The sequence below is a fragment of the Mustela nivalis genome (assembly GCF_964662115.1).
Source record: "Mustela nivalis genome assembly, chromosome: 5".
NCBI lineage: Eukaryota > Metazoa > Chordata > Mammalia > Carnivora > Mustelidae > Mustela > Mustela nivalis.
The window spans coordinates 100,458,634-100,482,201 of NC_139024.1; the positions used below are offsets into that span (position 1 = coordinate 100,458,634).

Here is a 23,568-nt window from a genome sequence, read left to right on the forward strand (position 1 = left end):
GCCAAACTATGAAAACAACCCAGATGTCCACTGAGAGATGAAAGGATAAAAAAGATGCAGTGTGTGTATACACACACAGGCATGCACGAATGCACACACAGAAAATACTCAGCCATCAAAAAGAATGAGATCTTGCCATTTGCCACAATGTGGATAGAACTAGAGGGGATTATGCTAAGCAAAATAAGTGAGAGAAAGACAAATACCATATGATTTCACTTCTATGTGGAATTTAAGAAAAAAAAAATGAACATAGAGAGAGAAAGGGAAGGAAAAGTAAAAGAAGATAAAAACAGAGAGGGAGACAAACCATAACAGACTCTTAACTATAGTAAACAAACTGAAGGTTCCTGGAGATGAGGTTGTTTGAGGGATGGGATAACTGGGTGATAGGCATTAAGGAGGGTACTTGACATCATAAGTACTGGGAGTTACATGCAACTCATGAATTGCTAAATTCTATCCTTGAAACTAGTAATATACTATATTTCAACTAAGTTAAATTTAAATAAAAAAATTATTTAAAAATCAGTTGCATTTCCATACACTAACAAGAAATCATCCAAAGAGGAAATTAAGAAGACAATCTCATTTACAGTAATATCAAAAAGAACAAAATACTTAGGAACTAAGTTAACCAAGGAGGTGGAAGAACTTTACATGAAAGCTATTAACATTAACATTGATGAAAGAAATAAAAGAAGCTAAAAACAAACAGAAAAATATCCCATGTTCATGGATTCCAAGATTTAGTGAGTGAAAATGTCCACACTACACAAAGTGATCTATAAATTAAAGATGAAATCCCTATCAAAATTTCAATTCAATTTTTTCCTGAAATAAAAGAAAAAATCCTAATATTTGCATGAAGCCAGAAAGAAGCCCAAATAGACAAATTAATCTTGAGAAAGAAAAATAAAGCTGGGTATATTATACTTCCTTATTTCAAAATCTATTTCAAAGCTACAGTAACTAAAACAGCATGGAAGACTGACATATAACCTAATGCGATGGAATAGAGAGCCCAGAAATAAACTGATGCATATACATTCAACTGATCTTTGACAAAGATGCCAGAAATACACAATGGGGAAAAGACAATCTCTTCAATAAATAGTGCTGGAAAAATTCGATACCAACATGTAAAAGAATGAAATTGGATCCTGATCTTAAACCATATCAAAAAGTGAACTCAAGGGGCGCCTGGGTGGCTCAGTGGATTAAAGCCTCTGCCTTCGGCTCAGGTCATGATCCCAGGGTCCTGGGATCGAGCCCCGCATCAGGCTCTCTGCTCGGCAGGGAGCCTGCTTCCTCCTCTCTCTGACTGCCTCTCTGCCTACTTGGGATCTCTGCCTGTCAAATAAATAAATAAAAAATTTAAAAAAAAAAAAAAAAAAAAAAAAGTGAACTCAAAATGGACTAAAATTTAAGACCTGGATTTGTAAAACCCGGAAGGAAGGAAGGAAGGAAGGAAGGAAGGAAGGAAGGAAGGAAAGAAAGAAAGAAAGAAAGAAAGAAAGAAAGAAAGAAAGAAAGAAAAGTTTTATAGCACTAATCTTGGCAATGACTTACCATATATGACACCAAAATGATAGACAACAAAAGCAAAAACAGACAAGTGGGACAACACAAAACTAAAAAGCTTCTGCACAGCAAAGAAAACTGGAGAGTGGAAAGGCAACACACTGAGAGAAAATATTTGCAAACCACATATAGGTTAAGAGGTTAGCATCCAAAATACAGAAGGCATGCTGCCACCATTATAGTAAAAATAACAACCCAATTTAAAAATGAACAAAGAATCTGAATAGACATATTTCCAAAGAACACATACAAATGGACAACAGACATATGAAAACATGCTCAATATCACTAATCAGGAAACAAAAAGCAAAACCACAATAAGATAATTACTTTATACCTATTAGCATGGCTAGCATGAAAAACATGGAAGATAACAAGTGTTGGCAATGAAGGATGTGAAGAAAATGGCACTCTTGTGCGCTGTTGGTGAAAATGTAAAATGGTACAGCCACTAATGTGTGAAAGTGCCAAAAAATAAAAAATAGAAATACTATATGTTCTTGCAATCCTAACTCTAAGTAATTATCCATAAGAATTAAAATCAAGGACCACCTGGATGGCTCAGTAGGTTAAAGCCTCTGCTTTTGGCTCAGGTCATAATCTCAGGGTCCTGGGATGGAGCCCAGCATCGGGCTCTCTGCTCAGCAGGGAGCCTGCTTCCTCCTTTTTCTCTGCCTGCCTCTCTGCCTACTTGTGATCTGTCAAATAAAAAAATAAAATCTCTTAAAAAAAAGGATAAAAATCAAACTCTCAAACATGTATTTGCATCCCCAAGTCAGAGCATCATTATTCATAATATCCAAGAGGAAGAAATAGTCTAAGTCTCCATGGATGAGTGAATGGATAAGAAAACGTGGCATAAACTGACAACAAAATACCAAAAAAGTAAATTGTGCCAAATGCAACAACACAGATGAAACTTGAGTACATTAGGCTAAATGAAACAATTGTAGAATGATAAACACTGCATAATTCCACTTATATGAGGTATCCATAATATAGTCAAACACATAGAAGCAGAGAATAGTGATTGTGAGGGGCTTAGGGGGAAGGAGAAATGGGGAGTTGTTATTCAATGGGTAGAGTTTCAGCTATGAGAGCTGGTTAACTTCGGAATGTGTTGTACAACATTCTGCCTGTATTTAGCAATACTGTATGGTACTCTGAAAAATTTTAAGAGGGCACATCTCATGTTGTTTCCTTCCCATTAAAAAAAAAATTATGATGTAACCTCAGACTCTTAATTTTTAAAATACTTTTCCTAAATTTCGAGGTAACTTTGATAACTGATAACTTTTAAAACTTTACAATTTCATGAGATTTTTTGCACATTCAAAATTAATAGTTAATTTTGCTACCTAATTTTACATTTGACATTACACATTCTTTTTTCTTAGTAAGGGTCCTCCAATTGACATCTTCAAATTTGAAAGTTCCCTACAAAGTGGTTAGCCTGTGTCCCCTAGTGATTCCCAGATCTCAGAATGAGAAAGATGGCCCTGAATGGTCCAAATATTGCCAGTTAGCAATAGCACAACAATTACTTCATTTAGAGTTATGAAACCTACCTGCTGGTCATCTATCTCAAAACTGAATGACCTCAAGTTCCAGATCATACTTTGCACCTTACCAAACACAATCCTTGAACAGGAAGGCAATTGAGCTATACATACCTGTTTGTTCACTGGAAAACTGCATATTCCCTAGTTCAAGGCAACAAGGTTAAAATTTGACCACAAGAAGCATCAGATAGGAATAAAGTTATGAAGAGGAGAAAAAGGAGAATAGACTATAATAGAATGGGTTCTTTGGGTAGCACGATTAACATTGGTAAGTTTCATGGAAATGAAAAAAGATCCTAAACAGTAAAAATTGGGTCAGAACTTTGACCCCACCATCATTCAAACAAAGCTTTGTCAATGTCAGCAGGATGCCTCCCTTACCCTGACCCATACACTTTATCTTTGCTGGTGTGAGCCAGGCATCCACTGTGATATGCAATCAGGGGACTAAACAGAGATATACAGAACCTAAAAAGCATAAAGAAGAAGACTCATTGAGAGAAGAAGAGACTCAAACATATGTGGGGCATAGGACATTTGGAGAGGTAAGGAAAGTAAATTTTCAAACTCCCATAATAGGATACAAATTAGGTCCCTTTTAATCATCCATGTAATGCACAAGTGAAGACTGGAAGGACTTAATTATTTTCATTCCGAATGTATATACACAAGTTATGGCCAAACCACGATCTTGTGGAACCCTCAATTTTATTTTAATTATATCCGACTAAAAGAATTAAGACCCTTCCTCTTGTTAGCTATGCTCTATGTAGACATAGACGTACTGACCATGACTGGAGATCTCCTAGAAAACCCATTCCCACCAGCAGGAATATGGGCATGGTCTGTAGCACTCACTCCAAGATCCAGTGTACTTTGAGAAGTGCTTCTCAAACACCAACATCTGAAGACTACCTAGGTCAGAATTATCTAGGATGGTTTATAAAATTCCTATTTCTGTATTGTATGGAAGCCCCAATGAATCAAAATTTCTGAGAGTATAAATTGTAAATGTGCATGGTGGAGAAGTTCGTTGGCTGATTTATATGATCTGTCTAGAGGAGTCTGAAACTCCACCCTGGAGTGAAGAATCAAAATTTTAGAGTAAGTTTCTCCTTCAGCTCACATAGACCCAATGGAATAAGATTTTTCTGTTGCTTTCTAAGAGCATCACCACAGTCCAGAGTGCTGTGGTTAGGTCACACCACCCCAACTCCAGAAAACTGGTGTCACATTAAATCAGACATCCATGACCACAATAGCTGAGGACAGCATTATATCACAGTTACTCATTCTTTGGCTAGAACCCTATTCTCCTCTCCCCACTGCTGAGATTTCAGAAGAGTTTGAAACTAAGCCCTTGAAAATTTTGAGACCTCCAGAATCCTATTTTTCCTTAATAGTTCATCTAGTTCTTGATGATAATTCACCTAGTGCTCTCAAATATCCTCTAGCCATAGCAAAATGTTTGCAATACTATGTCAAACTACTTTGCTGCTATGATCCTTTGCATCTACCATTACATCTGCCTGAAAATCATTTCTATTTTCATCAAGTTCATTTCATCCAATAATCAGCTTAAAAACGCCTAAGACATTCTCAACAATCAACTTGATCCATGTGTCTCTATTATCTCCCTAGCTATGTGCCTGTATAACATTACTCATTACATTTTATATGATTTATTGTTTTATAGCTTTCTTTCCTTAAATTATTAGCTCCTTAAAGAACTTGCATAAAAGGCACTTAATAAATTGTTTTTTAAATGAACTGAAATTTCTCTTCCTTGTCATTTATTCTATTTTGAATTCAACCCATCTTGAACCATGATTCTTTGTCTCTACTAATTCTTCTAAGATTTTACTGTTAGCAGTGATAGTGATAAGGATAAAAACCAACACTTACTTTATGCCAGTCTGTATGTTAGGTTTATGTGTGTTGAATTCCTTATTTGCATAATCTATTTAAATGTTTTTAATAACCCAGTGAGAGGAACAATTTTTGTAGAAGATAACTATAGATATTAAGGAGGAGGAAGATTACCCAGCTACTGGGTATATTGATAAATATAACTCCTATATAATCTATTGTCTATATCTTTTATTTGAGTCATTGTTAAAGATTTCATGTGTCAAAAGATCAAGGAAAACTCCTAGAAAGATCCTACCCTCAAGCTAAACAATTTGGGTAGGGATGCATGGTTTAATTATCTAAACCAGTGCCTCCCAAACTAGATTCATCATCAGAACTATCTGAGGTACTTTTTAAATAAAAGTATTTTATTTTTTGGACCCGTCTGTACAGATTTTTTGGACCCGTCTGTACAGATTCTGATCCTGTTCTGCTGTAAGACCCAGGAATCTCTAGTCCCAAAACTTCTCAGGAGATGCTAGCCATCAACAAGACAGAATCACAATAGATTCAATCACAAAGGCTGTTGCCTTTGGATTGGACCAGAAGGACGTCATAGATATAAACAGAACATTCATTCCACCCTAAAACAACAGAATACTCATTCTTCTCAATGGCACATGGAACTTTCTCCAGAATAGATATACTAGGTCACAAATCAGGTCTCAACCAATACCAAAAGACTGAGATTATTTCCTGCATATTCTCAGACCACAGTGCTTTGAAACTAGAACTCAATCACAAGAAAAAGTTTGGAAGACATTCAAACACTTGGAAGCTAAAGACCATTCTGCTCAAGAATGTTTGGATCAACCAGGAGATCAAAGAAGAACATAAACAATTCATGGAAAGCAATGAGAATGAAGACACATCAGTCCAAAACCTATGGGATACGGCAAAGGTGGCCCTAAGGGGGAAATACATAGCTATTCAAATCTCACTCAAAAAAAAAAAGAAAAATCCTGAATACACAAACTCTCTTTACCTGTTAAAGAACTGGAAAATTAACAACAAATTAAGCCTACCTCATGCACTAGAAGGGAAATAATTAAGATTAGAACAGAGATCAATGAATTAGAAACCAAAGACACAGTAAAACACATCAACAAACGAGAAGCTAGTTCTTTAAAAGAATAAGATTGATAAACCATTGGCCAGACTAATCCAAAAAAAAAGAGAAAGGACCCAAATTAATAAAATTATGAGTGAAAGGGGAGAGATCATGACTAACACCAAAGAAATACAATTAATCACCAGAAATTATCATCAGCTATATGCCAATATGTTAAGTAACCTAGAAGAAATGGATGCATCCCTGGAAACCTATAAACTTCCAAGACTGAAACAGGAAGAAACTAACAATAGACAAATAACTAGTAATGAGATTGAAGCAGTGATCAAAAACCTCCCAAAAAACAAGAGTCCAGGACCTGACAGATTCCCTGGAGAATTTTACCAAAGATTCAAAGAAGAAATAATACCTATTTTCCTGAAGCTGTTACAAAAAAAAAAAAAAAAATAGATACAAAAGGAAAACTTCCAGACTCTTTCTATGAAGCAAGCATTAGAAGGGCAAGGTGTAGGGGAATGGGTGAGCCTGGTGGTAAGTATTAAGGAGGGCACGTATTACATGGAGCACTAGGTATTATATGTAAACAATGACTCTTCAAACACTACATCAAAAACTAATGATGGGGGAGCCTGGGTGGCTCAGTGGGTTAAGCCGCTGCCTTTGGCTCAGGTCATGATCTCAGGGTCCTGGGATCGAGTCCCGCATCGGCTTCTCTGCTCAGCAGGGAGCCTGCTTCTCTCTCTCTCTCTCTCTCTCTCTGTCCTCTCTGTCTGCCTCTCCGTCTACTTGTGATCTCTGTCTGTCAAATAAATAAAATCTTAAAAAAAAAAAAGAAACTAATGATGTACTCTATGGTGACTAACGTAACATTAAAAAAAAAAAAAAGTTTGTTACTGGCTTCTGCTCAAGGAAAGACCAATCAGTGCATTTAAGGCTCTTACTCCTGCTTCAATAAAGAAGATCCATTTTATTTTTACTTGGAGGCAAATGCAGGTTATGTGGCTCTAAAATGACTACAATATAGAGAGGAAGCTTTTTTAAGAAAAACACAAAAATATCTAAGTTTTGTAACTTTCACTGAAATATCTGACCAAGCAAGTACATTCCTAGGGTCCCTCCCAGGACTTTGGGAGGGATCTGTACAAATATTTTAAAGTACTTTTCCTGTTCACAGCACATTTTGAGGTACTAATATTTTTTTAACTAGGGTGAGAAAAATTCCATGGATTAAAGAATAAAAGTTTGGAAATTATCAGCCTTGGTGAAATGTCTTACTATGCTCTTAGCCTCAACAAGATAATTAAGGATCTTCTTGAAATACACATTCATGGTGTCTTATAATATTCCTTTCCCTTGCCACTTCATGAAAAAAAAAAAAAAAAACCTACCAAGAAAGTAATGAGATCAGTCTGTAATGTCTTATTCTTGGTATATCCACAATATCTCTAAGTCTATGCATGTTTATAAATTCTTTGCTTAATAAACCATTGTAAATTATGCCAGGAAACAGAGTTAAACCCATGGACTTATAATCCTCATTTTTTCCCCTGCTTAGTAATATAGTCTGCTGAATCATTTTTAAAAGCAGTTTTGGAGGATTTTTTTTGTTTTTGTTTGCCTCAACTCCACCACCATCACCTAGGACAACATTCACGTGAAGTTCAACATAAGCAATCAATGTCAGAAGGCATTTGCCTACCATCTCTACTAGCTAGATGAGATGTAACTGATGGTATTACTTTCCATAGGCAGCAGAGTAGCAGGAAAGATGGGTACAGAATGTACAATTTCTTCAACACATGCCATCGATTACTATAAAAATGTAAATAATGTGGTTTCAGACACTGTAACTCAGTAACTCCTCTTAACCGTAATACATTTGTAATTTCATTAATGAGAAAAAAATGAGACTAGAGCTCTTCCTGACAATTCTGGGTGAAAACACTCTATCCAGCTATGAAGAGCATTGTAGCCTGGGTACTATAACCCTGTCTCATTCACAGACTCTTTGCACAAACGCCATATATCTTAGCCTCAGTAGCACACAGGAAATTTTGGTCTGCTTGAAGAAGTAAGACAGTTTTAATAAATCACAGTCTTATAATAATAAACACAGGAAATCTCTGGAAAATTGAACATCTAGTTTTTTTCCCCCTCCCCTACCCAATACCCTGTTTTGGCTACACTACTAAAATGGTCTGACACCACACTTAAAAAACTTCTTAAGTTCAGAAGCGTTAAAACTAATTTGGTCTGGTGTATAATTTCCTGAACTTCTTTATTCAACATTACCTTTGTATTCTAAGGACTTCTGTACTTCCTAGTACTGGCTGGAACACACATGCTTTTCAAGAGTGACCAAATCAAGTAACATAGGACCCCTACTCTTATGCAAATGCAGACAGGACATTTTAATCATAATCCATTAATGTCTACAAATATTCATTTTTAAATTACAAAATAAACCTAATCTACCCAATGGATTTGCGGGTTATAGACCGGAAGACCAAAGTTTCAGACAGAGAAACCAGTCATTTTATTCAATAACAGTTCCCAGTTTCCTAAGATAAACATAACAAATACACATTAGTTATTCTTTGTTCAGGTCAATGCCTTCGTGACCACCCTCCTGGTCTTCCCGTGTCAAAACAATCATGTTCCCAACATCACTCTGAAGTAGGGGCAAGAAGTCTCAAAGCTCCCAGTACATAATTTTCTTTCCAGTCAACTGTGTTGCCTCTCATATATCATGCCTTTGTGTCTGATAATAACACTGTCAACATTGTTATTCTCCATGCATGGAAGAAGTCATTTTTAAAATACTGTATCTAATTTTACTCATTCTATACTGACTAAATGGAGTTCCCCTTCTTTACTTACACGTCTTTCTATAAGCCACCTCTATTCACAGTGGACAGTCACACTGAGAAGAGGGTAAGCCTGGGTGGTTAGAGGGAGACTAGCTCACTGGCAGTTAAGGGCTATAGTAAAATGGTCTCACTACTGTGAAAAGCAATGCCATCACTGTGAAAGTTGTATAATCAAATACAATGATTTGGCCACTGTTCGGATCTGGAGGTCTCTTTTTTTGTCAACAGTACAGAACGCAGAACTTTAAAATATTGGACAGAGTGACAGATGGCCAACTGCTTGATGTGTCCTGGTTACCAGGTTCTATCTTATTATAACTAATTTACAGATACTCATTTGATTTTAAAACCTGTAAGTTTTCATTGTTCATAATGAATTCATTCCCATTATCCATTTTAATTTTACAATTGCCTTGTGTCAATATTATGGTTATTGCTAGTAATAAAATTAGTCAATTTTGAGCTCAAAAAAGAACCTGATACAGTTCTTGATAGATACAAGGGAAGCAATGAGTGGGTGAATGAATAAATAAAAAGGATCTAAGCCATAGAGAGATTAAAAAATACTTTGCCAAATCACATCATAAGTGAGTAAAAGTCAGGTTCCAGATTTTCTACCATTCCATTAGAAAAAGTAGATGTTACTGTATCTAAACAGTAGATGTAATAGTATCACTAAAAGCTCAGGAAACCCGCAACCTGAGGGCCTGAAGAAAAGTATGACTGTTTTGCAGTTACTAAGAAATGCATTTCTTTTTTTTTTTTTAAGATTTTATTTATTCATTTGACAGACAGAGATCACAAGTAGGCAGAGAGGCAGGCAGAGAGAGAGAGGAAGAAGCAGGCTCCCTGCCAAGCAGAGAGCCCGATGAGGAGCTCCATCCCAGGATCCTGGCTGGGATCATGACCTGAGCTGAAAGCAGAGGCTTTAACCCACTGAGCCACCCAGGCACCCCAGAAATGCATTTCTTAATACATATTGTAAGATGAATTCAATAACAAAATTCAGTCTTAACTGAGAGTAGTGTTACAATTTATTAGTGTGTCTCATCACAGCAGGACGTGAAGGTTGAGAGTAAGCTGTATTAGTGTTCTAAAATTATTGGCACGAACCAGCTTTGACATGTTGGTATTTCAGAAAGAACTTAATAATACAGTTTAAAAAGACACACATGAACATGAATACTTAAAACAACTATAACCAATGCACCTTTGCAATTACAAACCAGAAGCTGTCCAAGACCTTTATAAAATGAACAGCATTCTTCAAAGAATATTCTATATATTAACAATGAAAACATTTTAAAATTCACAGATGCTCTTCTAAACTATAATTAAAATCAGAGTAATTTTATAAATTCAGTATTCAAGAGAAGTGAATATGGGTAAAAAATGTTTCAAGTATAACAGAAAAGTTTTCAAGTATGAAATTTAATCGATTCTTTAATGTGATTTTTGGAATGTAATGTTAATTTTAGAATGTTTACTTATCTAAATCTGTTTACTACCTATTATTCTTAGACAATGGTCCAAAAATTTAACCAGACATTTTAGATAAGAGTGTCTGTATTCACATGTGTGCGTCTAAAAATTAGACCCCAAAGCCCCCCAAACTTCACTTTTTAAAAATTAATTATAGGGGCGCCTGGGTGGCTCAGTGGGTTAAGCCTCTGCCTTCGGCTCAGGTCATGATCTCAGGGTCCTGGGATCAAGCCCCGCATCAGGCTCTCTTCTCAGCAGAGAGCCTGCTTCCTCCTCTCTCTGCCTGCCTCTCTGCCTACTTGTGATCTCTCTCTGTCAATAAATAAAATATTAAAAAAAATTAATTATAAATCACAATTCTTTATGAACTTATTAACAAAATATATCTTTTAAATCAATCTATTTTAAAATGATTGGTGTAATATTTTTGCTTTCACTGTTCAGTATACAAGGATCATCAATTTTTGAAAGGAACTTCAATTCCTTGGCATACTCTGCTTATTACAAGGGACTGCATTTAAGTGGTTTAGTCAGGAGACATACCAATGGAATAGTTTACACTAAAGGGGCGCCTGGGTGGCTCAGTGGGTTAAGCCTCTGCTTTCGGCTCAGATCATGATCCCAGGGTTCTGGGATCGAGCCCCGCATCGGGCTCTCTGTTCAGCAGGAGCCTGCTTTCCTTCCTCTCTCTCTGCCTGCCTCTCTGCCTACTTGTGAATCTCTGTCTGTCAAGTAAATTAAAAAAAAAAAAATTTTAAATAAATCGATAATGTTTACCAACAAACTAACTAGTGCAGTGCTGAAAAGAGCATTAAAAAGATAGACTCAAGTCTTTTCTGTGCCAAAATGTACTTCTATTCAGCTTTTATGCAATTATATGCAGACTTTCCAACCGTCAATGCATATCAATAGTCCTAAAAGACCAGACTTTAAGATCAGTTTAATCAGATACAGAAATTGGCTTTGAACAACTGTTTCTTTATTTCATGGGAAATAGTAGAGAAATATGATAAACACAGTAAATTAAATATAAGTGAATAAAAGGTGAGATAAAGAGTTTTAACATTTGGTTATGGTTCCTTTTCTAAACGGAAGAACAAACCGCTCCCCCCCCCAATTTCTTGTTCAAAATATGATTGATCAAATTAAATAATCATAAAAACAGTAAACATGGAGCATAATAAATCTTTGAGTATAATTATAGTCTTTGGCTTCATGAGGAAAAAAAAAATCCCAAAATATTGAATTACACCTTTAGCATGAAAAAAAAAAAAAAGGAAAGTATAACCAGTAGAGTTGTTGACATTATTGCTCTTAAATATAAGTTTTGCTTTGGATACAGTAGTGAAACTCATGCTAGCTACAGAGCAAGTTGATATTGAATGCTGAGTAAAATGTATAATGTTAGTAACTCCTATCTTTTCCAATTTTATTACAAAGTAGAACCTTAAACCTGTTCAAAAAGAAAAAAAAAAAAAGACGCCCATAAATTACACTCTTATAACTAAAACACTCATTTTCATATTTCCATGTTTGTTTTTTACTTTTTTATTTATTATTTTTTATTATAGTCCATGTTCTTTTCTGAGATAAAAGGTGTTTTAAAAGTTTGTGAATATAGGGTTCCTGGGTGGCTCAGTGGGGTAAAGACTCTGCCTTTGGCTCAGGTCATGATCCCAGAGTCCTGGGATGGAGCCCCATATCGGGCTCTCTGCTCAGCAGGGAGCCTGCTTCCCCTGCTCTCTCTCTCTCTGCCTGCCTCTCTGCTTACTTGTGATTTCTGTCTCTCAAATAAATAAATAAAATCTTTAAAAAAATAATAAAATAAAAGTTTGTGAATATGTTTTAGGCAATTTGCTTGCCTCATGTGAGAAGAGTACTGATAAAGTAGTTGTGCAGTATTTTAAAAAAAATACTTTATGGCCTTGCGGAAGTGGAGATGGCGGAGCTGTACGTGAAGCCGGGCAACAAGGAGCGTGGCTGGAATGATCCCCCGCAGTTCTCCTACAGGCTGCAGACCCTGGCTGGTGGACCCAAGCGCACGCCGCTCACCAAGAGGGACGCCGCTCCCCAGGATGGCTCCCCCATCATCTCCACCTCACAGACTTCTCCCGGGCCTCCTCCAATGGGACCTCCACCTCCTTCCATTAAGGCTCTTGGGCCTCCACCCACCGGGAACTGTCCTGCCTCCAGTGCGGAACCAACAAATTTCCCAGTCATCGAAGCTGAAACTGCTGGAAGATGTGCTCAAACCTTTGGAAGAGGCACTGGAGGACTGCCGTGGCCACACAAAAAAGCAAGTATGTGATGACATCAGCCGACGCCTGGCTCTGCTGCAGGAAACAGTGGGTTGGAGGGAAGCTGTCAGTGCCTGTGAAGAAGAGGATGGCTCTGCTGGTGCAAGAGCTTTCAAGTCACCAGTGGGATACAGCAGATGACATTCACCGCTCACTCATGGTTGACCATGTAACTGAGGTCAGCCAGTGGATGGTGGGAGTTAAAAGATTAATTGCAGAAAAGAGGAATCTGTCTTCAGAGGAAGAGGCCAATGAAGAGAAATCTACAGCCACAGCTGAGGAGAACCAGACAATCCCAGGTGTCCAAGAGGCTCCATAATCCTGGATCCTGACTCACCTCACACCATTTCCTATGCCTTGGCACAGAAGCCTTCTCTCACCTGGCTCCCTCTTACCATTTGGGAGACTGTCTGCCTCCTTGTGATCCTTGGCCTCATCCACCCATCTCTGGGGGAAGAGGTGTCAGCCACCTGGGCCACAGGGAAGTCACCTGTTACCCATAACATATGCATTTCAATAAAAACATCTTAATAGTGGAAAAAAAATACTTTAAAATATTTCATTCAGTTTAGTCAATGATTAAAAATATAGAAAATTATTAAGCAAAGCCACCCTGGATCAGAGAAATGCAAGCTTTTATATCATCATTATTTGTAAGGCTATAGTAAGTAATACCCACTATTATACAAACAAAACTTACATAGGATAGAAATCAAATTAACACCATACTGTAGAGAGACTAGTATAGCACTCAGAATACATCTGATTACTCTTTCTTTTTTTACTGCTTTTTTTTTAATTTTTAATTTTTTATAAACATATATTTTTATCCCCAGGGGTACAGGTCTGTGAATCACCAGGTTTACACACTTCACAGCACTCACCAAAGCACATACCCTCCCCAATGTCCATAATCCCACCCCCTTCTCCCAAACCCCCTCCCCCCAGCACCCCTCAGTTTGTTTTGTGGGATTAAGAGTCACTTATGGTTACTCTTAAATGGAGAAAACTTTGGCTGCAAATCTAGAGAAATATTTTAATACAGTAACTTAAAATAATGCATGATGTTTGCTCACAAAGAGTAATAAAAAAAAAATCTATTTGCTACTTTTCATTTCTAGAGTACATTGACATTTGCTTTTAAAAAAAAGAAAAGAGGGGCACCTGGGTGGCTCAGTGGGTTAAGCCTCTGCCTTCAGCTCAGGTCTTGATCTCAGGGTTCTGGGATCAAGCCCCCGTATCAGGCTCTCTGCTCAGCAGGGAGCCTGCTTCCTCCACTCTCTCTGCCTGCCTCTTCTGCCTACTTCTGATCTCTGTTTGTCATATAAATAAATAAAATCTTAAAAAAAAAAAAGAAAAGAAAAGAAAGGAAAAAAAAGGACTTCCTACAATTTGCTCTTTCAAAAGGAAGCAGACATTGCCTAGATAATTCAGCACACTGAACTGAATCATGTGTGTAGGTCAGAGATGCCAACCAGGTTCCAAGAGACCATCTGAAAAGGTGTCTGTCCAGAAGTTAGGACCTACTGAGCAGGTCTCGACATGAAAGGCTCAGCTTCTGGGTATACGAAAGAATATTCTACAGTGAAGATAGTGATTTCCTACAGCTCTGTGTGCTCATCATCTTCAGGAGGACGGTGTGGATTTGGGGATATGGAGTCAAACCTCAATCTCTAACTTTTCTCTTTTGTTTTCTGGCTTTTTCTTTTTTCTTCTATCCCATCTTCCAGAAGGAGGTGATTCTCCCCTCTTGTGGCCTCCTCTTCCACTCAGGAGCATATTTAGAAATTGGGACACAGGGAAAAGCTGGCTTCACTTTGAGGTAGACGGGATTATGAAGACAAAGGCCTAGGACTCTGTTTCTCCAGCTTTTACCTCATTTCTGCCTTAACCAGAGGTGAGGAGGAAAAAGATCTGGAAGGGGCTGTGGAAACAGCTTTTTCCCCTTCATCTCTTCTGTTGTCTAGTCAACAACCTCTTTTTCAAATACCAACCCGAATCCCATTGGACACACAAGAGTTTTATAAAGGGAGTGGGAAGGAGTGAGGTAAATATCAGCAGCCCTGACAGTGCTAAAATACTTATGTTTTTGGAATTTAGGGATTTCAGAATGCAGATCCTGCTTTTCTATCAACTATATTTATTCTTTAATTATCAGTAAGAAAAAATGTGGAACCAGATTACTGTATCCTTTTTAAGAACGTGTCACAGATTATAAAAACAGCTCCAGGGGTATTTCCCATAAAACACACTCTTCTAGAAGGACACTTTCCAAACAAAAAGTGACATCTACCCCCTCCCTTTGAGACAGGATGGCTTTGTAGTTGCCGCAGCTAATAATAGATTATGGAAAAGTAACACTATGAAATTTGTAAGACTTGGTTATAAAAAGTACATCGTTTTTGCCTGTCTTTTGGAGCAGTCACTTCTGCAACACTAAGCCACCATTTTAGATGTCTTAGCTGCCATAATGTAAGGATATCCAAACTCGCCTATACAGAGAGACCACAGAAAGCGGATCAAAGAACACATGGAGAAAGAGGTATCCAGCCAGCTCCCAGCTGCCCCAGCCTCCCAGGCCCTGCTGTTGCAGCTCTGACCACCATCTGTGGAAAACCTCTAGCCAGAGGTGCCCAACTGGGTCACATCAAAATTCTTGATAGAAACCACGAGCAAAAACAATAGCTGTTACTATCTCAGGAGAATGAATTTGGGGTTTACTTCTCATGCAAATAATCAAATAGGACCAGCATTCCTTTTACTAGCTTTCAGGGACATGTGGCAATTGGATATACGTGAATACACATGTGCACACACATATAGAATATTTGCCACATGTTACACGATCAGTGGAACAACACTGGACATACTGAAGCAATCTGAAGAGGCTGTGCTTTAGGCCATGAAATGCCGGGGGGACAATGAGGTAGAAAATATCATATGCTTGTTTTTTTATTTTCTTGAGGAGCTAATGAAATTTATCTATATGGATATAGCTTTTATAGCACAATTTTATCCCCATCTACTCTGAATAACTATCGGAGCTCATTTACTAAAGAATTTTGTTTATTTCTTCTGAGATCAAATACTGAACAAATATTGAACAATTATTTTTTGACATGTAAGAAATTCAATGTGCTCAAATAAGTTGGAGGGGGGAAAAAGGCAAGAAACTATTGCTTAAAAAAATTTTAAAAATATATTTTTTTAAAAGACCCTTAAACTTCTTTTGGGGCACTTGGGTGGCCCAGTAGGTTAGGTGTGATACTCTTGATTTCAGCTAAGATTGGGGTCTCAGGGTCATGGGATCAAGCCCTGTGAGAGGCTCTGGGCTATGCATGCAGGCTGCTTAGGATTCTCTCTCCCTCTGCAGCCCCCTCTCCACCATGTGTGTGTACTCTCTCTCAAAAACAAACAGACGTTTATAATAAAACCTGTGTATAAGCAGGCAGCGCTGGTGTGTGCACCCGGACTGCCAATTCATGAGATAAGAAAAAAAGAAATGGAGAGCTCACCAATGACTGGTCTGGTGATCCGATGGTCAGGTACTTAATGCGGACTGAGGTAATTACACAGATAAATCTCTGTTACAGAGATGGTATGTGGAAGGCCCAAAACTATGCAGTGGGATGGCAATTAAGTGAAAGTCAGTCTCCGTGTGCAGCAGGAAAGTGTGTCCTAAACAGAGCAGCAAGCACACTAAGGCAACTCCCCTTGAAGAGAATCGGGGTTAAATTCCGCTCCTCCTTCAGCTGCTCCCCCAGAACAAGCTGGGTAAAAGGACTCCCTGTAGTCATGAAATGGGAACTGTGGTCTCGGCAAATCTCTCCTGCATCCCCTTTGGGGAGATGGCAGAGGCCAACTCACCTGAAGTACAACAAAGGAGACTTGCACTGGAACACTTCCCAGATGATGATTACCCTGTCAGTTAACTGTGCCTCATAAGCAAAATAATATGGGGGCTCTGTGTGTGTGCACATGCTTGCTGGCTCTCTTTCATGCACACACATGCACACACTCACACACTCAACAGCTATGCTAAATTACCCTCTTCCTTGCTGCTTCTCCACACATGCATCCTTTCAGCAAGAGCAGAGCCAGAAAGAGAAACAGGGGAACCCTCAGAAGCAGAAGCTACTGCCTCCCGCATCTCACCAATGTAAAGCTGTATTTGAAAGTTCAATCCAGTAACTGTTTTCATTACTAATAAAGAATTCTGTCACACACTGAGAGGAGGGCAGGGAAAAGTTTACATTTCCTCAACATTGTACTTTGGCAGTATTTTTAATTGTTCAACTGATTCATCAGTAATTATTAGGGTTTTTAAGTGTATTTCTAATTTTATGGAGAAAATCTATTTCTACATCATGAACTTTTTCAATAGTTCAAAATTAATTTAAGAGGGAGCATTTGCCGAGATTTTGCATATGACCTATAGAAGCACAGACTGTTGTATACATTTTATGTAGTTTTCTTTTACTTATTTTTTTTAAAGGTTTTATTTATTTGAGAGAGAGAATCAGCAAGAGAGAGCAATCGTGAGCAGGGGGAGGGGCTGAGGGAGACAGAGAGGCAAAGACTGCCCTCCGAGTAGGGAGCCTGACTTGGGGCTTGATTCCAGGACCCTGGGATCATGACCTGAGTCAAAGGCAGACACTTAACCCACTGAACCACCCATGCTCTCCTGTAGTCTTATTTTTCAGTAAATGATACTCACTTTAATCACTCATGGGAATGAAAATAGTTAAAACCAAATTGCTAAATACTATGAATGTAAAAAGATTTGTTCACTTTTGGAAATTATTATAAGGATTTAAATAGCTTACTACTAAGAGCCACATTCCAAAATTACAGTAAGCCTATTTTTATAAACATGTTTTCTTTCTGATATTATTGTTCATTCCATAGAAACCGAAAGGCTATCTGGATTCATTTCAAATGCTCTTATGTTATAAGTCACTCTCAGGAAAACTTTTTTCCAGATAAGTTGTAAAGAACATGTTTTGTTTCTTGGGTTTTTTTTGTTTTTTGTTTTTTTTGGGGTTTTTTTTTTTTTTGGTTTTTTTAATGGCAGGTATTTTATCATCTCTGGCCATTTAGATGATAGGTGTGGGATCCTGTTTTATATGGCACCCTGCTACTGTGGAACTTTTCTTCTAGCTGCCTTGGAAAGCTGCTGCCAAACAAAACAGTGGGAGGCAACTGTAAAAATGCTTTAAAATGCTAAAAAAAGAATAAGTGAACAAGCAGCAATCTAAACATAAACTAGAGGACTATTCCCATGACCTATGTTTAGGGGAAAGAAATAGAAGAAAATGTAGAGAATTAATGGATGACGGGTTTAGAGGCACACTCATTGTCTTTAGAAAACGCAGTAATTACTTCAGACCATTACACATAAGCTGTTGGACTAAAATTGTCCTGTCCCATCTCAGATATTAAGTTAAATGATGGCATGACATTTTCTTCAACAGTAAGTGATTAAGATATAAAATTTCAAAAAAAATTAACATTATGAATTAGTTCTGCTAATTTAATGCCTTTTTTGGCTAGCATAAAGACAACAAAATCAGCAGAATTACATGATGAGATGACCTCCACCCACAACAGTAAAAACTGCTCTGCTCAGGCAAGCTCACTGAAATCTAAAACCCAAACACAGCTATGGAAAAAATCAAAGTGCAAAAATGTGATATTCTCAATGTTGCCCTTTGAAAAGTCCTTGATATGTTATGTAGTAATTGACTGGCATAAGATCAGTCTGATCATCTTTGATTTAAGCACACTGCCTCTCCCCTACCGCCATTTTTGTTTTTGTTTTTTTAACAGATTTGTGATTTATTTTTTTCTCAAGATTTTATTCAGTCATTTGACAGAGAGAGAGAGTGAATGTGTACACAAGCCGGGGGTGGGTGGGAGCAGGCTCCCTGCTTAGCAAGGAGTCTGACACGGGGTTCTATCCCAGAACCCTGGGATCATGACCTGTGCCAAAGGCAGATATGTAACTGACTAAGCCACGCAGATGCCCATCGATTTGTGACTGACTGATTGATTTTTGGTTTGGAATGCATGTAACCGCATGAAAATTAGAAGTGAAATGTAACATCTCTTTAGTATTTGAAGGACAAGTATCTTCAATTGTTCAGATGAGGCCTTCCTGATTCAATATTTAAGCTAAACACACTTTAGTCTTTAAGATAAAGGCGTTTGTCCACAAAGAAGGAAGTTAACTTGTGTGGAATCCAGTGAGTCAGTCTATCAGCTAGTGAGGCATTCCCTCCAATAACACTGCTGAGTGCAGGTCAGGAGCCAGGTGCTTTGGACGTTGGGCATTCACGTGCAGGGAGCCACTCTTGGCCCTAACTGCCCTCAGCACTCCTGTGCTCTAGGTAGCACTGCTGGAATTTCCTAGGTTCAAAGAGGTTAAGTCACTGACTTAAGCTTGGGGCAGAATGTAGACAGTAGCATAGTACCAGAGGTACTTCTGCCTCATCACAGCTGGCCCCAGGAGCTACAAGAGGAAGTCCATAATTTATTCAATAATACTTTGAGACTATGAAGTGTTCATTAAATCTCAATAGGTTAAGTCCTGAGTTCACCTCCAGACCAAGCCCAGAATAAATCATCTTATTTTACGGCCCCATCACCTATCTATTTAATGTGAGACCAGAAAGCATTTCCCTATTACTGCATACAGATGGACTGCCTTCCCTTTTGCTTTGACCATTTGATCTTTTAAATAGCTAAACAAGAAGTATGGCTCTCAAGGAAGGGCCCTGGCCTAATCTTTCTCTATGTCACCGGATGTGTCCTAGATTAGTTTCAGGAATAATCTATCAAAGATTTTCCAGTGCTGTGTAATAATAGACTAGGACAAAGGGCATCCTTTTATCAAAGAATAATATTTTGTAAGCAGATTTATAAAACCTTTGGGAAATACTATCTTGAAAAGAACCTAGTAAAATATATTATCTGAATTACAAGTGTGGTTGGTCATCAATTAATACGACCAAGACCTCTCCTTCTTTCTTCATTACCCTCAAGTTTCCAGTTTCTCTCCAATAATAATCAAATTTGTGAGATGAGCACTGACTGAATCAAACAGAAGACTTTAACATGATAAAAGAGTCTCGCATTCCTGTAAAATTAATGACAGCTCGTACAATAACAATGGCTAGCCATTTTGCGAAATGGCAAAATCAAGGAAATACATCTAGTCTCATAAAGCTATCTATGCCTTCCTAAGGAAAATATTTATGGCCTGCATTACACAGAATCAAATACATGAACAAAAGTAAGAGTCAGTTGTCCATACCAAAAAGTTTAAAGTATGCATTATTATTGTTTCAGACTGATGGCTTTTTATTCATTTCACAACTACTTACTAAGCACATACTTACTAGGCACTAAGCAAGGGGGTGCAGTGTTGAACAAGACAGACATGGTCGCTACCTCCATAACTCCTACAGTCTAGAAAGCAAGTATTTTTTAAATATTTACCAAAAGGGCTCCTGGGTGGCACCATGGGTTAAGCCTCTGCCTTCAGCTCAGGTCATGACCTAGCCCTGCATTGGGCTCTCTACTTGGCGGGGAGTCTGCTTCTTCCCCTGCACCCCTGCCAGCCTCTCTGCCTACTTGTGATCTGTCAAATAAATAAATATATAAATAATTTCAAAAATATATTTACCAAAAAATATATGATTATAAACAGTGACAACTGGGTTAAAGAAAAGTTAGATTTTTGTTTCAGGAAAAGTGTAAGTAACCCTGATATTTGAAAAACTGCCTCTGTGAAAAGTGATGTATTACTGGCAATGCTAGTGTGGCTTCTGGTGCTTCCCAGGTCTTGCAGTTAAAAGGCTTAACTGTTTTAAGTCTTATTACATCATCCTATTGTAATTGCAGAGCAATGCAGAAATTGAGAGATGCACAAGCAAGTATAGATAAGGTGCTATAGAGATACAGAGGCAGGACTTGCAATCAGGGAACAAGCAGCAATTTGGTTTGGCAGAATCCTCAAGGGGGAAATAAAGTTAAGGCTGGAAATGAAAGAAGGGGCTAAAGTAATGAGAACCTAGAATAACAGACTAGTTCCCAGACTTTTTTAACAGGGAAAAGGCAATCTCTGAGGGGACGTGTGGGTGGCTCAGTCGGCTAAGTGTCTGGCTTTGGATCAGTTCATGATCTCAAGGTCCTAAGATCGAGACCCACGTCGGGCTCTGTGTTCAGCAGGGAGTCTTATCCCTCTCCCTCTGCCCCTCCTCCCACTAGCCCACTCTCTCTTGTGCTCTCTCAATAAATAAAATCTTTAAAAAAAAAGAAAGAAAGAACTTAGAAGCTTGTTATTTCAGGGAGATTTTAGAAGCAAAAGGCAAAATATAGGCAAAATATAAAAGGAAAAGCGAAATAATGCTTATGAATATCATTTAAGTGACTACCACAATTATTGTCTAATAAGGATGTGGATTACTAATGTTACCAAGGGAACTGAAGAGAAGAGATATAGGTAAGCTACGCTGAGGAAAAATAATTGTTGTGTCAGTAACTGACTAGATATGTAAGAGAGACCTTTGAGTACTGACGTCCGGGACTCCAAAGAGAACAGATGAGCTATTTACATAAATCTGGGTAGTTAGAAAGGAACTTGATTTTGACCCAGCTGAACCTGAGGTACCAGTGACACATCTAGCTGAAGCTTATCGGAGAAGGTAGGACCAGAAGTACAGATCTGTCATCCTTTTAAGGTGACTGTTGATGTTGGAAGGATAGGCAAAGAAGAGAGCACAGTTAGGAGCACCTGGGTGGCTCAATGGGTTAAGTCTGTGCCTTCGACTCAGGTCATGATCTTGGGGTCCTAGGACCGAGCCCCGCATCGGGCTCTCTGCTTGGCAGGGAGTCTGCTTCCCCTACTCTGTGCCTGCCTCTCTGCCTACTTGTGATCTCTCTCTCTGTCAAATAAAAAAATATTTTTAAAAAGAGAGAGAGAGAGCACAGTTAGAGAAAATTGCTGAAGGCAGAATGTTAGGGGAATCTTAAACTTATAATGAAATGATGCAGAAAAAGAGAACTTGGGGAAGTAAATGAAAGAGAATTATGGAGAATAACAGAACCAGGGGAATGGGATGAGAAAGGAGTCAGTGAAGTTAAGTGCTAGAGAGAGATAGAAGGATCTAAGGAATGAGAACATGTATCAGATAGTGAAGGAAACTAATCATGTTTCAAAGTCCAGAGCCAAGTCTCAGGAGTCATGATTGCTGCCACATTCCTGTCAACTCTGGGTAAGGCTCTATCCTCTTTTAAGATTCCAGGAGAGCCTGAATGGTGCAGTGGGTTAAGCATACGACTCTTGGTTTCGGCTCAGGTCATGATCTCATGTTCTTGAGATCAAGCCCGGTGTCTTGCTCCCCATTCGGAGTGGAGTAAGCTTGGGAATGTCTTTTCCTCTGCCTCTGCCCCTCTTTCTAAATAAACAGACCTTAAAAAAAAGGAGGGGGGAGATTCTAGACAATTTACTTTGCCTTATCTGTGATAGATAGATTTCTCTAGCAAATATTAAATGCAAAGAAAAAAAAAGCAAAGTGTAGGGGTGCCTGGGTAACTCAGTTGACTAAGCAAACGGCTCTTGATTTTGTCTCAGGGTCTTGAGAGCAAGCCCTGGGTTGGCCCCAAGCTGAGCATGGAGCCTGCTTATAATTCTCTCTCCCTCAGCCACTCCCCTGCTCTCTCTCCAACACAACACAAAAAGGAAAGAGTATACATCTACCTTTCTAATCAATATGAGATTATATGAAGAGAGTATCATCAGGCCATCATCAATACTCCATTCTAACAGGCAAAAAAACTGAAGCACCTGAAAATATTCAGACTATTCACAAGGTTGGTAACATAGTAAGTGGATGGCAAGCTCCTAAATGGCTATTTAAGTGCCTTGTCTATCCCTTAATTTATTATAACATATAGTCAGGTAGGCTTAGGATAGAGTTCCAAATACTTTTTTAGAAGATGTTTCGTGATAGGGGTTTTTCTTTAATCATGTCTCAGTGCATGAGCTAATATTGAGTAAGAACATAGTAAATAAGTCATTATAGCAGGTTAATATCACAATTTATATCACAGTATTTGCTAAATCTTGGAAAAGTTGAATTAAAGATTCAGTTAGGGAATTATGGATTTACATACCTGTGGTACCCATCTGGAGGACACAAAGCTGGTCACTTCTATTACAGACAAGCCAGTTTGGGAAAGTTGGTTGATAAATTCAATTTTTATATCTGTAGGAACTATAACCTATAAGAGCATTAAAAATTATTTTGTAAGTACTTTGTATAAGGTCTATGGAAGCATAAACAGAAAATAACTTCCTAACAAAAGCAAATTATATTTAATATGCATACATTTAATAGCAATTCAGAACAAACATTATCATGTAATCTATGAAACACATGAAAGTGTTTAGAATCTTAATAAATATTTTAACTTAGCATTTGAAATAAACTGTCTAAAACTAATATCAAACTACCTTTTCATTCTGCAGTCCATCCCTAGGTCCAACTTCCACTATTTTAACATACTCAGGGAGTCCAGATAACTGGGAGGTTTCCTGAAATGCAAAATAGAAGGCAAGAAAAACAGGTTAATCGTGAAAACATAAAATTCGCTTTTTTGAAAAGTCAATCAATTACAGTTTGTTAAGTAAAATTCTCACTCCGGAAATGTAAAATAGCAAGAAACCAACACAATGCTGTGACCCAAATATCAAGTTTATATTATTGGCAACACTAAGTCATTTT

The 23,568-nt window shown here is 38.0% G+C and overlaps 1 protein-coding gene and 1 pseudogene across 4 annotated transcripts in view; one reads left to right on the forward strand and one right to left on the reverse strand.

Annotated features, from left to right (window-relative positions):
* Positions 1–23,568, reverse strand: part of HMGCLL1 (3-hydroxy-3-methylglutaryl-CoA lyase like 1) — a 193,936-nt gene that overhangs the window by 122,595 nt on the left and 47,773 nt on the right. For all 3 annotated transcript variants that reach the window (XR_014311942.1, XM_082731243.1, XM_082731244.1), the window contains exons 2-3: positions 23,298–23,378; positions 22,958–23,065 (exon numbers count right to left, since the gene is read on the reverse strand). Coding sequence is in view for 2 of the 3 variants with exons in the window: in XM_082731243.1 (XP_082587369.1) it covers positions 22,958–23,065; positions 23,298–23,378 (189 nt within the window). In the remaining variant the exon portion in view is untranslated. The remainder of the gene's footprint in view (positions 1–22,957; positions 23,066–23,297; positions 23,379–23,568) is intronic.
* LOC309865081 (steroid receptor RNA activator 1 pseudogene) lies at positions 12,408–13,323 on the forward strand (annotated as a pseudogene). Its single transcript has one exon. The product of its transcript is annotated as a steroid receptor RNA activator 1 pseudogene (transcript).